Raw genomic sequence first — 16,958 nt, 5'->3', positions numbered from 1 at the left:
GCTTGGAGAAGACAATGTTTTGGCAGGAAGGATTCCCCTGTCAGCACTGTCTGCGTTGATGGGAGAGTCGTGCAAATTTCGTTCCTGCAACCCAGGGAAGAAATTTGCACCATATATAACAGCCTGCCTTAGCTGCTAAAATGTCTATTGAAAGACAAAGACATGGAAACTCCATTGGTAAATATAGCCATGGCTAAAAATAAAATTTCTTGGATAATGCTTCATGAGAAGTTGACTAGTATCTTCTGGGATTAGATTAGATTTAGGAAAATCTGGAACCCCTATATATTATACAGTAGCTACAATCCCCTATACAAACCCCTAAGGTTGAGATGCCGAATTGGAAGGAACAACCTTTTACAGCCTACTATTTTCTTTGTTCTCTTTTGCTTTTATTCTTAAGCACCTCTTTTTTTTTTTTTTTTTTACCCCAATCCCTTCATCTTTTTTCCCTCTCTGTATTATTTACATGCTACTTTACAATATTCAAGGATCAATGTCTAGTCTTTATGGATTTTGGTTTGCTATTCTCTGCTGTAGTAAGTTCATAAGCTGTTGGTGGTACCTGCCCAATGCCTTATATGAGGATAGCCTGACAAAAAGGACATACTTCTTCTGCAAATGTAAGCTGTACAGCGTTTATATCTCTGTATGGCTGTTATCCAATAGTTTTTTCTAGTTAGTGCACTGTCTTCTCTTTGACAATCATTGCTTGATGGGCTGGATATAGTCCAATCCTGACTGTTAATCCTGACATATACTTGTACCTTTATTTTATTTTAAAATTTCAATAAAAATTTTTTTTTTTTTACATGCAGACCAAATATCAGTTTTTAATGATCAGACTATCCATGTATGATATTTTAATTTTGGGTGGATTGTAGACAGCTAAATCACCCAACATTTTCTTGTGTCATGGAGTAGATTTCCTAATTAACCACTTCAGCCACGGAAGAATTTACCCCCTTCCTGACCAGGCCATTTTTTGTGATACGGCACTGCATTGCTTTAACTGACAATTGCACGGTCGTGCAACGCTGTACCCAAGCGAAATTTATGTCCTTTTTTTCCCCACAAATAGAGCTTTCTTTTGGTGGTATTTGATCACCTCTGCGTTTTTTTTTTTTTTCGCTATAAACAAAAGAAGAGCGACAATTTTGAAAAAAACACTATGGGGGTTATTTACAAAAGGCAAATCCACTTTGCACTGCAAGTGCAAACTACAAGTGCAAAGTGCACTTGTAATTGCACTGAAAGTGCATTTGGAAGTGCAGTCACTGTAAATGTGTGAGGTAGAACTGAAATGAGGGGAAGCTCTGCTGATTTTATTATCCAATCATGTGCAAGCTAAAATACTGTTTCAGTGCAAATTCAAGTGCATTTTGCACCTGTAGTTTGCACTAGTAGTGCAAATTGAAGTTGCCTTTAGTAAATAACCCCCTATATCTTTTACTTTTTGCTATAATAAATATCCCCAATTTAAAAAAAAATAAAAATTTTCCTCAGTTTAGGCCGATATGTATTCTTCAACATATTTTTGGTAAAAAAAAATCGCAATACGCGTATATTGATTGGTTTGCGCAAAAGTTATAGTGTCTACAAAATAGGGGATAGATTTATGGCATTTTTATTATTATTTTTTTTTTTTACTAGTGATGGTGATCAGCAATTTTTATCGGGACTGCGATATTGCGGCGGACAGATCAGACACTTTTGACACATTTTTGGGACCAGTGACATTTATACAGCGATCAGTGCTATAAAAATGTACTGATTACTGTATAAATGTCACTGGCAGGGAAGGGGTTAACATTAGGGGGAGATCAAGGGGTTAACTATGTTCCTTAGGTGTGTTCTAACTGTGGGGAGGGGGATGGGACTGACTAGGGGAGGAGACCGATCGGTGTTCATACTTAGTATGAACACACGCTCCGTCTCCTCTCCCCTGAGAGAACCAGGATTTGTGTGTTTACACACACAGATCCCGGTTCTCGCTCTGTCATGAGCATTCGAGGGTGCCCTGCGGTCATTGCACCCGCTGGGCACTCGCATTGGCTCCGGGGACAGGCTGCGTGCGCACGCGCCTCCTACAGCGTCTTAAAGGGCTAACGTACAGCTACGTCGGCTCGCCCAGGGGAGCCACCCAGTATAACTGTGGAGGCCGGTCGGGAACCAGTTAAGTAGAGAAGGTTTGTACAGTATATGTATGCGTACCTCCCAACTTTTTGATATGGGAACAAGGGACACCTATGTAGGCATAGGACAAACTCCCTGTCACGCCCCCTTAAAGGACAATTATACAAAAAAAAATTATTAGTAAAACCCACAAGTGCTTCTGTTTTACCACTACTATTCCTTTATATTGGCTTTTGAAACTTACAAATGCAGCAATTTAGAAATTGGATGAAAGATTTAGCACTGGCAAACACTTTTTCCGGAGATGGCAAAGGTAGTGAATTTATTCTTCTCCTCAGTCTTCACGAGTAAATCGGGGGGCTTCAGTAACCAAAACTGCAGTGTTTATCCTCATGACACAACACAGGAAGCACCTCCATGGTTAACAGAGGACAGAATTAAAATTAGACTTGAGAAACTTAACATTAATAAATCACCGGGACCAGATGGCTTGCATCCGAGGGTACTTAGGGAACTCAGTCAGGTGATTGCCAGACCTTTGTTCCTAATTTTTACAGACAGTCCACTGACTGGAATGGTACCAGCTGATTGGAAAAAGCCAATGTAGCTCCAATATTTAAAAAGGGCCCAAAATACATCACTGGGAATTACAGACCAGTTAGCCTAACATCAATAGTATGTAAACTCTTGGAGGGGATGATAAGGGACTATATACAAGATTTTAGTAATGAGAACGGTATCATTAGCAGTAATCAGCATGTATTCACGAAGAATCGTTCTTGCCAAACCAATCTAATAACCTTCTATGAGGAGGTGAGTTGCCATCAAGATAAAGGAAGGCCCATAGACGTGGTGTATCTGGATTTTGCAAAAGCATTTGACACAGTTCCCCATAAACATTTACTGTACAAAATAAGGTCCGTTGGCATGGACCATAGGGTGCGTACATGGATTAAAAACTGGCTACAAGGGCGAATTCAGAGGGTGGTGATAAATGAGGAGTACTCGGAATGGTCAGGGGTGGGTAGTGGGGTCCCGCAGGTTCTGTGCTGGGACCAATCCTATTTAATTTGTTCATAAACGACCTGGAGGATGGGATAAACAGTTCAATCTCTGTATTTGCAGACGATACTAAGCTAAGCAGGGCAATAACTTCTCCGCAGGATGTGGAAACCTTGCAAAAAGATCTAAACAAATTAATGGGGTGGGCAACTACATGGCAGATGAGGTTCAATGTAGAAAAATGTAAAATAATGCATTTGGGTGGCAAAAATATGAATGCAATCTATACACTGGGGAAGAACCTCTGGGGGAATCTAGGATGGAAAAGGACCTGGGGGTCCTAGTAGATGATAGGCTCAGCAATGGCATGCAATGCCAAGCTGCTGCTAACAAAGCAAACAGAATATTGGCATGCATTAAAAAGAGGATTAATTCCAGAGATAAAACGATAATTCTCCCACTCTACAAGACTCTGGTCCGGCCGCACCTAGAGTATGCTGTCCAGTTCTGGGCACCAGTCCTTAGGATAGATGTACTGGAAATGGAGCGAGTAAAAAGAAGGGCAACAAAGCTAATAAAGGGTCTGGAGGATATTAGTTATGAGAAAAGGTTGCGAACACTGAACTTATTCTCTCTGAAGAAGAGACGCTTGAGAGGGGATATGATTTCAATATACAAATACCATACTGGTGACCCCACAATAGGAATAAAACTTTTTTGCAGAAGGGAGTTTAAGAAGACTCGTGGCCACTCATTAAAATTAGAAGAAAAGAGGTTTAACCTTAAACTACGTAGAGGGTTCTGTACTGTAAAAGCGGCAAGGATGTGGAATTCCCTTCCACAGGCGGTGGTCTCAGCGGGGAGCATCGTTAGCTTCAAGAAACTATTAGGTAAGCACATGAATGACCGCAACATACAGGGATATACAATGTAATACTGACACATAATCACACATAGGTTGGACTTGATGGACTTGTGTATTTTTTCAACCTCACCTACTATGTAACTATGTAACTATTTTTAAAAAGATAAAAAGTGCAGTTTATATACAACTACAGTGGAACCTTGGATTACGAGCATAATCCGTTCCAGGTGAATGCTTGTTATCCAAAGCACTCGCATATCAAAGCGGGTTTCACCAAGTCAATGTAAAGGAGGATAATTCGGAACGCAGTATTTCTGAGTGTTTCGGAGTATTTCTAAACGGCTCCGAACGGCTCAGAGTGTCACCGGCACCCCCGCACCTCTGGCCAAATGCGGTACTGCACACCGCAGAGGCTTGAATCCTGCTCGTTTTGCCAGACAACACTCACAAACCGAGTCAGAATTAAAAAAAAATAATTGCTTGTATTGCGAAATGCTCGTTAACCGTGTTACTCACAGTCCGAGGTTCCATTGTATATAGATAAAACCAAAATGAGGAACAAATGAGGAGGAATGAGGGACTTTGTTCCAAATCAGGGACAGTCCCTCGAAATCAGGGACAGTTGGGAACTATGTGTCTGAATGGAACAATGGGGGTGCACAGTAATTTGGGGGTGACATGCATGTATGTGACCTTGTTGCTTTGCGTGATTAAAGTTAACACATTCCCATTGCTAAGTGCAGGGCCACTGATAAGGGGGTGCAGCCAGGCCTACCTGTATGGGGAGCGAATCGAATTGTGGATAGGAGGAGTTAATCAGTGCAGCAGAGGGGACAGTTATTGGAACCAATCCCCTGTATGGCTCTCCTTGCTGCAGCTGAAAGACAACTTCCCCTCTTTTCCCTCCTGCCTGCTTTCAGCTGCTGATGAAGCCTGTACCCCCTTATTAACAACAGACTTGGGGGGCACACCCTAAAAATGCATTTACATTCAAGATGGTGCTGCTATAAGACCGCAAACAGAACAAAATAGATTACAGCGCACACATACAAACATGACATTTAAATCCTGCAAGGCTATTTAAAACACCTGAACATATTCAAAAATATGGGGATTTGGTCACACCATATGGCCGTATAGTGATAAGTCCACTACTGCATCAAAGTACCCCATTATCAGTGGGTCCTACACAGGGGCTCCCGGCAATAGGAGATTATGGGGCCCCCGGGCAATAGGAGACGATTATGGGGCCCCCGGGCAATAGGAGACGATTATGGGGCCCCCGGGCAATAGATTATGGGGCCACACAGTATTCACACACACACACACACATACAGTATACACACACAGACACACAATATACACACACAGTATACTCACACAGAATACACATATACACACTGAAAAGGTACTGGAGAGGCAGGGCAGCTATAATCTTGGGATTTTTTAAAAAAACACAGATTTTTATATTCTGTCTCTGGTTTTATTGAGGCTGGCAACCCTGATGGGGTCCCTTAGTGGCATGGGGCCCTCGGGCACTGCCCGAGTGCCCGAATGGTCAGTCCGCCCCTGGTCCTACACTATTCATAGAATGAAAGGTCCTGCGACTCAGCCATGGGAGACAGAATCCTCTTTATGGGAGATCTATAAGGACTCCTACTATAACACAGGTGGACACTAATAAGAGGTAATGAAGGGGGGATGGGGTGCTCTGGCCCAAGGGATCTGGTCAGGACCCTTACAATATACAAACAACAGACTTGGGGGCACACCCTAAAAATGCATTTACATTCAAGATGGCGCTATAAGACCGCAAACAGAACAAAATAGATTACAGCGCACACATACAAAAATTACATTTAAATCCTGCAAGGCTATTTAAAACACCTGAACATATGTAAGTGTATATGTGCGCTATAATCTATTTTGTTCTATACCCCCTTATTGGCAGTCCTCCCCTTATATACCCCTTCCTTCTTGGTGGCGTGCGACTTCACTTCCTGAATACAGATGCAAAACACGTTACCATGTATGTTCACACCGCCTGAGCCCACCCCAACCACCTCCCACAGGGAAAGCCAGCCCCAATAACAAATCCCTAAAGGGGAAGAGGAGAGGCACCAAACATGGCCACCACCGCAATGCCACCTAGTGGGGGAGGAGTCAGGGAGAAACTAAAGCCAACCAGGCTCAAAAACAATGGCCACCCATTCCCATAATATCATTTTTAACAGGTAGGCTGTACGGGGGCCCTGTGATTTCTAACAGAAAACCCTGGCTAAATGAACATTCCCTATTCTTTTAATAAATCCAGTGATGATTGATGAGTGATGATTTCTATGCCTGACTTCTCTGGTCTTCTCCCTCAGCATGACATTCAAGAGGGCCCCTTTTCCATATGTGGACTAACCCTTTAATAGAGAGACAATGGACAAGAAATATATTCAATACAAAACAAATAATACTGTAAATAATGTACTGCTTACTTCTCTTCTGTGTTGTAGGAAAACGGTACCTACCTCCAGAGGCCAAATATTTTGAACAATGCTCAACTTCAGCTGACTGTCCTAAGGATTCTACCTGTGTAGAAACAAATGGTGGAGTCTACTACTGTGCATGTAATAATGGATTCATCAATGACTATGACCGACTGACAATCACTTACCCTGGAGGCCATTGTACAGGTAATGTACTACCCTCTAGTCACTGTTTAGTTAATTGATTAAATAGACAAGGTAGGCACTTGCCTAAGGAACTTGAGGGGGAGGGGGTGTAAAATTTGTCACTCTTTACTTGCTATTGTTCTTTGTTTTTTAATAACCACAATAATACCTTACTAAATACTACAGTTAAAAATTAAAATATTAACAATTAGGGAAAAGAAAACGTAAACATTGACCACTTATCCACTTGGTAAAGCCACTTAAATTTACTTTTTAAAGGGAAACTATCTGTCAGGAACCATGAATCGGATGGAGACAGAAAATGCAGTAAAAATCACACCTTTATGTAGTGGTAAAAATGGTACAAATAGTAAACATAGTCAAAACATAGCCAGGGTTCAGTAACCAAATCCGGTAGTCAGAACAAGCCAGGAAATCAGGGAGCCAGAGATCAGCGTAGTTCAGAACAAGCCAGGAAATCAGGGAGACAGAGATCAGCGTAGTTCAGAACAAGCCAGGAAATCAGGGAGCCAGAGATCAGCATAGTTCAGAACAAGACAGGAAATCAGGGAGACAGAGATCAGCGTAGTTCAGAACAAGCCAGGAAATCAGGGAGCCAGAGATCAGCGTAGTTCAGAACAAGACAGGAAATCAGGGAGCCAGAGATCAGCGTAGTTCAGAACAAGACAGGAAATCAGGGATCCAGAAATCAGCGTAGTTCAGAACAAGCCAGGAAATCAGGGAGCCAGAGATCAGCGTAGTTCAGAACAAGACAGGAAATCAGGGAGCCAGAGATCAGCATAGTCAGAGCAGCAGACAGGATCAAGAACCAGAAGGGACGTCAGGCCAGGCAAGTCTTCAACAGGAAAACAGCAGAGAGGTTCTACATATGTTTACCAAGGCAAAGGCACAGGAGATCTGATCCAAGCAGCTTAAATAGCCAGCAGGGTTTGTTGACGAGCAGGATATGATCACCAGGTGAGTCACCGTGAAATGAAGAGTGCCGGCAATTAACCGACAGGTGAGCAGCCTGAGCTCTGAGAAGGGAGGGCTGAGCCCAGCCATGACACTATCACAGTTTTTGGTACGTTTTAATTTAGTTTTGCTCCTCCCTCTACTCATTTCCCTCTATCCTCCAGTCAGCATGTTTCTTGTCAGCACATGTACACTGCAGCACACCTGATTGGCCCCTCGTGCCACCCATCCCCATCCCAGTTAAATGCTGCTAAAAAGGGGATTGCAAAAGGCTGATAATTACACTAAGTGCATTTAAAGTGTATATGTGGCCAAAATGTAAAATAATATATTCATTTCCACATTCTATTACAATTATTTTATGTGTTCCTAGGGAGTGCTTGGTTACTGTGTGGGGGTGCATTTATTGTGGGAAGACAGAGATCCCTGTTTCTGCTTAGCAGAAACACAAGATCACTGCCTTACCTGGTCACAGAACGGTGATCTGCCTTGTTTACATAGGCAAATCACCTAATGATCAGCGAGTACCGGCGGACATTGCGTCCACCGGACCCGCTCATTAACTCGTGCTGTGTCCAATCAAACCGGGAGCAGGCCACCCCAGACCTGAAAGTGCAGAATCGTGTACCTCAGTGGTTCTCAACCTTACTAGTGCCGTGACCCCTTGATAAAATTTCCCAAGTTGTGGGGACCCCTAACAGTAAAATTATTTTCGTAGCGTGGGTTGTCAGCACCCAAGGCAAGACAAGTCATTTGCACCCCTAACCCACGGACATTTAGCGCTCCCTGAGTCCCTTCCACTCGTACAGTTTTAAAACCCCTTATGGTACATTTTAGAATGTACCACTCTTTCTCTTTGTTCTCCTTTCTTTCCCTTTTATCTCTAGCCTAATTTCTTGTTTTTTTTTCCCTGCCCCTTTCTCATATTCTTTCTCTCCCTTTTTCTTTGTTCCTTCCCCTCTTTTTCCTCTCGCTTTCATGTATTCTCTATTTTTATTCCTTCTCTTATGCCCCGTACACACGGTCGGATTTTCCAATGGAAAATGTGTGATAGGACCTTGTTGTCGGAAATTCTGACCGTGTGTGGGCTCCATCACACATTTTCCACCGGATTTTCCGACACACAAAGTTTGAGAGCAGGCTATAAAATTTTCCAACAACAAAATCCGTTGTCGGAATTTCCGATCGTGTGTACACAAATCCGACGCACAAAGTGCCACGCATGCTCAGAATAAATAAAGAGATGAAAGCTATTGGCTACTGCCCCGTTTATAGTCCCGACGTACGTGTTTTACGTCACCGCGTTCAGAATGATCGGATTTTCCGACAACTTTGTGTGACCGTGTGTATGTAAGACAAGTTTGAGCCAACATCCGTCGGAAAAAATCCTAGGATTTTGTTGTCGAAATGTCCGATCAATGTCCGACCGTGTGTACAGGGCATTAGTCCTTGGTGGAGGGGGTGGGGGGAATGGGATGAGTGGCAATGCTGGGGGGAGTTCTGATCGGCCAACTTAGGTGCTCTTGATCAAGGTCATCTGCTGATCTGAGAACTGTAGTGGGGACTTTTAATGGCAACTATAATCACAGGTAATGTTACTCACTGTGTCTCTGGCTTCACTGTGTCTCCGGCTTTGTGGTGTCTCGTAGCAGTGACACCTATGTTGAAATCAGGAGATAGGGTCTCCTCCAGCCCTTTCCACTTTACATTCCTCTCCAGTCAGCTGACCTCTAGTCTCTGCCCCCCAGCCATGTTGTTAACTGAATGGGCAGCTGAGTGGGCGGCCGCGGGCTCCAGGAACAGCCCAGCTGGGTGGCCGCAAAAAAGGCTGGGAGAGCGTTGCGGGCTTCAGGAACATCCCAGGATTCAGTGACCCCTGGCAAATCATCATTTGACCCCCGAGGGGGTCCCGACCCCCAGGTTGAGAACCACTGGTGTACCTGTACATGATTCTGCGCACAGGGGCCGCCTCATGTATGTGGGGCGGTCGGTAAGATAAACATTTTACATAAGTAAATAAAAGCTGATCATTGTAAAATGGTTTGACTTATCCCTATAACTGATACAATCTGCAAGAGGGCTTGTTCGTTTGAAAAACAACAGACGTACTGGCTGGATCACCAAATGAAAATAGAAGAAAGCCTACAAAAGGAAATACATCTAAGAATTGGTATGTCAGCAGGTAGAGGGCAAGATAGGCCCCTGTAAAGGTTGCTCCTCATACATAGAAACTTGTGGGAGTCCCTATATAATCTAGAGGGCGAGGGGAGCTGAGAATGGCCTGGAGAGAGCGAGGGAAGAAGACAACTGTGCTTCTGCTCTCCACCCCCCCCCCCCCCCTCCTCTCTGGAAGTTCCCTATTCTGGACTCCTGGAAGGGAATCATGTAAAGCTCCACTACATCAGAGCTGAGGAAGATGCAGTAAGGACTTGGTCCCCTCCTTTGTTTCCCCTTTGGGGGGGGGGATTATTGAAAGCAGCAGATGGGAAAAGTGCTGGCCAATCGATTCAGCCAAAACTGAGAAGCAGGCATCATCTCCGGGGCAGTTATACACTACCTCTATCGTGTTGAGAACAGTTATGGATTAATGGAGCGTGATCTGTTATGCTGTCACTCAATTCTATGCAATAAAGGAGTTTATTGATCAACTCTGGCCTCCGTGTGTAAGTTTGAACAAGGGATGTGATCCACAGCCAAACCTGGGGAATATCAATAGTAGACATTATTTGTGTAAATCTGATTGTCGAGCCCAGGAAGAAACGAGTGGGACCAGCGTGTAGATACCATTGGGAGGGAGGGGTTGAACAGACATCGCCAGGAGGGTGGAGGGGTCCAGTCTCCAGCCACCATCCTCACACAGGGGAATAAAGCCTGTTTGCCCTGGATGTCGGTACAACCTGTAGGGTAACCCGGCTGCTCGCTATGGCCACAAGCGATGCAGCCCAGGCCCCGCCTACAGGTAAGCTGCAATATAATATAGTGGAACTTCGGATTACGAGCATAATCCGTTCCAGGAGTATGCTCGTAATCCAATGTACTCGCATATCAAAGCGAGTTTTCCCATTGAAGTCAATGGAAATGAAAATAATTTGTTCCGCATTGACTTCAATGGGATGCAATACCGCATGCGGCCAGAGGCGGGGGGCGCCGGAGAGCCTCAGAAACGGTCGAAAATGCCCGAGGGACACTTCAGCTGACCTCGGCAAACCTTGGAAAGACTCCATTCACGAGCCTTTCCGAGGTTTGCCGAGGTCAGCCGAACTGTCCTCGGGCCTTTCCGTGCATTTCCGAACAGCGCCGATCGGCGACTTCTGGCTCTGCTCGGCTCCGGCACCCCCCACCTCAGGCCAAAAGCGGTACTGCACAACGCTTTTGGCCTGAATCCTGCTCGTTTTGCGAGACAACACTCGCAAACCGAGTTAGGATTTTTAGAAATACAGTGCTTGGTTTGCGAAACGCTTGTTAACCGCGTTGCTTGCAAACAGAGGTTCCACTGTAAATGCTTGCTTTTGGGTTTAATACTTTTTTAAAGTGTATGTATAGCCAAAAGTTATTTTTTAGTTTTGGATAGAGTAGGGAAGGGTTAAAACCTCTACCAGATTCTTTTTTTTTAAAGTGAAATATAGTGAAGCAGTGCTAAATAACTCTAAAACAATCCCTTGATATAAAGTGCTAATCATAAAGTGCCAGCAATATCTCACTTCCCAAATGTGCAAAACAGTGCAATACAATGGCTTCAAAGAAGTTTTAAGCCAGCAAATACAAGGATACGTGATCCAATATTAAAGTGTTTTCTAAAATATCTCAAGGTACTATGCAATAGTCTCTAATTAAAAAATAAAAATAAGTGCAAAAAAGTGAAGCAAAAGGGAGAAGAAAAAGAAACAGAGTCCAATTGAAGATAAAATGATAACTTGTAGATATCCTTCTCCAATCCACACCCAGTGTGTGCTAGCCTCTCACTTTAAAGATAGACCCCAGATGGGTCTAGTAGTGCATCAACAGACGTATAACACCGATGTGTTCCTTACCTCCTCCGTGGGAATATCCTGGACAGAAGATTACTGCAGTGTCAAGGCTGTTTCTCCATATAATCCAAGTTCCACGACCAGCTCCTTTAAAACATTGTCTCCAAGACCATAGGGTAGAAGAGAAGAACCTGCAGTCACATGGATTTCCTTTCACTTTATTTCTTGATGACAATGGTCACCATTACAGATAGAAGAGTAAATCTCTGCAACAGGGGACTAAGACAGCATTAGGAACTTGAGAGAACGACCAATTTTTCCCCTCTCAATGCAAAACTATCCAAAAAAAAAGGCTTTGCCTAGGCCTACACTCATACACTTTTGTGCATATGCTTCAGCTTGAGCTATTGAGATTTGTAAACAATGGGCTCAGAAGGGGATACTCTTAAACACTAAAAAAACTAGAGCTTCACCAGTTGACTGCATGAGAAAATACTAAATATTCATATGCAATAACAAACTGTATATAGTGTACTTTATTAAGTACACCTTCCTAGTACTGGGTTGGACCTCCTTCTGCCTTCAGAAGTGTCTTAATTCTCCATGGCATAGATTCAACAAGGTGTTGGAAACATTCCTCTGAGATTTTGGTCAATATTGACATGACAGCATCACGCAGTTGCTGCAGATTTGTCGGCTGCACGTCCATGATGTGAATCTCCTCCTCCACCACATCCTAAAGGTGCTCTATTGGATGAGATCTGGTGACTGAGTACAGTGACCTCATTATCATGTTCAAGAAACCAGTTTAAGATGATTGAGCTTTGTGACATGGTGCATTATCCTGTTGGAAGGAGCCATCAAAAGATGGGGACACTGTAGTCATACAGGGATGGACAAGGTCAGCAACAATAATGGGATAGGCCGTGGCATTTAAACAATGCTTAATTGGTACTAAGGGGCCACCAAATTTGTTTACACCAAATTCTGACCCTACCATCTGAATGTTACAGCTGAAATCGAGACTCATCAGACCAGGCAACATTTTTCCAATCTTCTATTGTCCAATTTTGGTGAGCCTGTATGAATTGTAGCTTCCGTTTCCTGTTCTTAGCTGACAGGAGTGGCACCCGGTGTGGTCTTCTGCTGCTATAGCCCATCTGCTTCAAGGTTCGATGTTTTCTGCATTCAGAGATGGTATTCTGCATACCTTGGTTGTAACGAGTGGTTATTTGAGTTACTGTTGCCTTTCTATCATCTTGAACCAGTCTGCCCATTCTCCTCTGACCTCCGCCATCAACAAGGCATTTTCCTCCACACAACTGACACTCACTGGATATTTTCTCTTTTTCGGACCATTCTCTGTAAACCCGAGAGATGGTTGTGTGTGAAAATCCCAGTAGATCAGCAGTTTATGAAAGACTCAGACCAGCCCATCTGGCACCAACAACCATGCCACATTCAAAGTCACTTAAATTCCCTTTCTTCCCCATTCTGATGCTCGGTTTGAACTTCAGCAAGTCGTCTTCACCACATCTAGATGTCTAAATGCATTGGGTTGCTGCCATGTGATTGACTGATTAGCAATTTCTGTTACTGAGCAATTGAACAGGTGTACCTAATAAGGTGGCCGGTGAGTGTGTATTATGGCTAAAAACATGTTTTTACATTTTTTTAGTCTTTATTATACTAAAAGAAAAAGGCATAATATGAAAAACCACTAAACATTCATTTTAGCTTTTAGGCAGCCCATAGATGGACCAAAACTCTAGCTAGTTCAGCAGGTACCTGACCAATTTCAATCCAGGATGCATTCACTGTGCCCATCTGCAGCCTCACTGTGCCAATCTGCAGTCTCACTGTGCCCATTTCAGCCTCACTGTGCCAATCTGCAGCCTCAGACGGATCAGTGTTCTGTCTATCACAATATAGGAAGTGGGGCTTTGTTACAGTGAGTGGATGGCCACCAAACAGTTCAGACCCCAGCTCCATGACACAGAGGGAGATTTCCATCTTCCTCTGTGTGTGATTAGTTACACAAGTGGAGGGAGGGAGAGGAGGGAGGACTCTGCACTTAGATCGGCCCTGTGCACCGCTGCAGGAGGGGCGCTGGTTGGAGAATTTTTTTTTTCTATTCTGCATGCATTCTTCTGTCAGATTGCCCGGACCCCCCTGCTGGCCAGGCCCGGTACAACAGGGCCAGTTGTACTGCCTTATCAGCGGCCCTGGTTGTGGGGAAGAGGCCCTTGTCCCCATCAACATGGAGAGCAGAGGAAGGAGCAAGTGAATCTGTCATTTACTGGCTCCTTCCTTTTCCGAATGCACAGAGTCAGTGATCACTGACTGTTCATTTATAACTGAGCATCGTAAACTGCCTGTTTATGATGCTTCAGTTTATGAATGGAGAGGAGCTGCTGTCTCCTCTCCATTCATTTCAGTGCAGCTGAGGTTGCTGAGAAAGGGAGTGGGAAATCTGTGTTCTCAGTCCCTTTCCCTGTCTCAAAGGGGAGATGTCAGAAGTCTGTTTCACCAAAGCCACCCCCCCCCCCCAACAGGGCTGATAAAAAAAAAAAAGAATTGTAATAGATATTTAAAAGTTACAATTGTAAAAAAAATGTAAAAAACAGCGGCACCATCCACTCCCCTCCTGTAATTGTAAAAATAAAAAAACAAAAATACTGACACAGTCCACACGTCATCAGTACTTGAAAAAAATTATCGGTACTTGAACTCGGTCTTAAAAAAGTGGTTTCTGTGCAACCCTATAATAAACCATACCATTTCAGAGATAGTATTGATATCAGATTGATGTGTTCTATATATTTATATTGATATATCCTATTTTTTTCAAGCCCTGAAGAAGGGGATGCTGTTGGACCTGGAAAACTGTGGCTACTTTTTGGGTTGGCCCTTTGAATTTTTTTTGGAATAAAGTTGTATCTGGACCTCCTAGCAGTGATGTGGTGCTTCATTTCAAGTCAGAAAAGTGCCATACTGTGCATATAGGCTAGTTCTCCGGAGATATAACTTTTGCATATACAGTGGAACCTTGGATTACGAGCATAATCCATTCTCAGGAGAATGCTTGTAATCCAAAGCACTCGCATGTCAAAGCGAGTTTACCCATAGAAGTCAATGGAAACGAAGATAATTCGTTCCACATTGACTTCTTTTGTATGCATAAGGTGGGGGGGGTGCCAGAGAGACTCAGAAATACTCTGAGACCGTTCGGAGCCGCTCGGATGCACTCGGAAAGCCTCGGAGAGGTTCAGGAAACACTCGGGAACAGAGTGTTTTCAAGTATTTCCGAGTGCATCCGAGCAGCTCTGAACAGCTCCGAACGACTCCGAGTGATCCCGCACCTCTGGCCAAATGCGGTACTGCACACCACGGAGGCTTGAATCCGGCTCATTTTGGGAGACAACACTCGCAAACCAAGTCAGGATTTTAAAAAATAATAGCTCGTATTGCGAAACGCTCGTTAACTGCATTACTCGCAATCCGAAGTATTACTGTAGTGAAACATATAATTTAAGTTCAAATGACATGATATTTCAACATGTTTCACGGGTAAACCCTTTTTAAAGTTATACCTCCTTTATATGTACCGCAATAGTCCACTTGCCTTTCTTTCCTCGGTGAGTCTGGGGTGGGGCCCATACTCCCAAATTATCCTTCTCATGTAGGAAATGTTCAAATTTACTACTTAGAGATACAGATTAGGAAAGTCAGAGAAAAGTCCAAACTTATCTGTCTACTTGCTCTGGGTTAGTGATTCAAGTATTGAAGAGAGAGTCAGAATTACGACAAGGCCACTATGATTTTTCATGACACATTCTTTTTAAATAGCAGTGAATCATTAAAATGGTAGTAAAGTCTGCTATATTTTTTTCTTTTTTAGCAGCTCCTTGCAGGTACATGCCATAATGTGCTAGTATGCGCAGCATTTTAGCACAATATGGCAGACTTAAAGTGGTGGTCCAGCCGAAATTCTACTTTTTAAATAAAAATACCCATATAATACACAAGCTTAATGTATTCTAGTAAAGTTAGTCTGTAAACTAAGGTCTGTTTTGTTAGTTTATAGCAGTAGTTTGGTATTTTATAAACTTACAGCAGGCCGTGGCCATCTTAAGTGTGGGCATCTAAAGCCAGACTGTATTTCTTCCTGGATCTCATCCTTGCAGATCTCGCACATGCTCAGTGCAGCACAAGCAGTGTGATAGGTTACAGGTCAGGTTTCCATAGCAACGGCAGTGTCAGAGGAAGTTGCCGCCCCTTACCAGAAGGCATTGCAAACAGGAAATGATGCGATGGGCCACGGCCAGGAAGGAGGAAGTGAAAAATGAATACAGCAGATATACAGTAGATGCTGAGAAAAAAAATAAAAAAATATCCAATTCTTTTACAGTGCACAGTTTGGTGAGGGATGCTGAAGAGTTATAAAAGTGGGTGGAACTCCACTTTAAGTGTCAAAGAAGCCCTCCAGCGCTGCGGTGTAATCGATCTGGCATGTCTTTGATTAATCCAGTGGTGCTTCCATCTTCCTTCCAGGTTCCATGTTGTCACCTGCTTAAATAGCCAGGCTGTGATGATGTCACCCCCAGGCATGCGTGCGGGGGTCACATCGCCCCAGCACATCTCAGACGCTGTAAAATGTGTTCCTGATGGCTGAAAGGCAGGAAGAAGCTTTTATGACAGAAATTTTTTCAAAACATGGCTTTACTACCACTTTAAATCTGAAATCGAACCAGATATTATGAAAACATGAATGCATATAGGTTTGTATTTATTAAAAAATAATCAAATGCATTTTAAATATAGCTGCAAGCTAGGCCTGTGTCTTTTGATCTGTGTGGGCTGGGAGTGGCCTAGAGTAGGCTGGTGGATCACAGATAGCATCATCTTTCGGTTACCTCCCTTCTGCTTCTAGAGGCTTCTAGAAGGATGGAGGGGAAGAGAGGTGGGGCTGTTTGGGGTGTCTCAGGGGGCCCTGGCCAACCCCCAACTAGGATTGGCAGGGGGCAGGCTCCCCTGAAATACCCAGGGTCAGCCCAGCTGGGGAGGAGTTGTCGGGTGGAAGAACTGGGAGATGGAGTACTAGCTGTCATGGCTTTTGGGAAGCTCCCCAGTTTGGTGGGGGGGGGACCTTGGACCTGGAGCTCGGGAGTGGAAGGGACCCTCGCACAAACCACAGGGGTGTCCTGACCAGGAGCAGGAGAGGACAGTGGAGACTACTGCCAAGCAAGTCTCCAGGAGGGATCCACCGGGCGTCGGTGAGTGGCACACAGCCAGGAAAGCTGGGGAGGCATGCCGGAGAGGATTGGGAGGATGCAATCTGAGATAGAT

General features: G+C 43.9%; 1 protein-coding gene across 2 annotated transcripts in view; it reads left to right on the top strand.

Moving 5' to 3' along the window:
• Positions 1-16,958, top strand: part of LOC141133241 (adhesion G protein-coupled receptor E3-like) — a 131,823-nt gene that overhangs the window by 22,557 nt on the left and 92,308 nt on the right. For both annotated transcript variants that reach the window (XM_073622500.1, XM_073622499.1), the window contains exon 3: positions 6,508-6,687. In XM_073622500.1, the coding sequence (XP_073478601.1) occupies positions 6,508-6,687 (180 nt within the window). The remainder of the gene's footprint in view (positions 1-6,507; positions 6,688-16,958) is intronic.

The sequence above is a fragment of the Aquarana catesbeiana genome, linkage group LG03, assembly GCF_042186555.1.
Source record: "Aquarana catesbeiana isolate 2022-GZ linkage group LG03, ASM4218655v1, whole genome shotgun sequence".
Lineage (NCBI taxonomy): Eukaryota > Metazoa > Chordata > Amphibia > Anura > Ranidae > Aquarana > Aquarana catesbeiana.
Note: the sequence above shows the minus strand (reverse complement) of the source record. Positions and strands in the feature narration are given on the sequence as shown.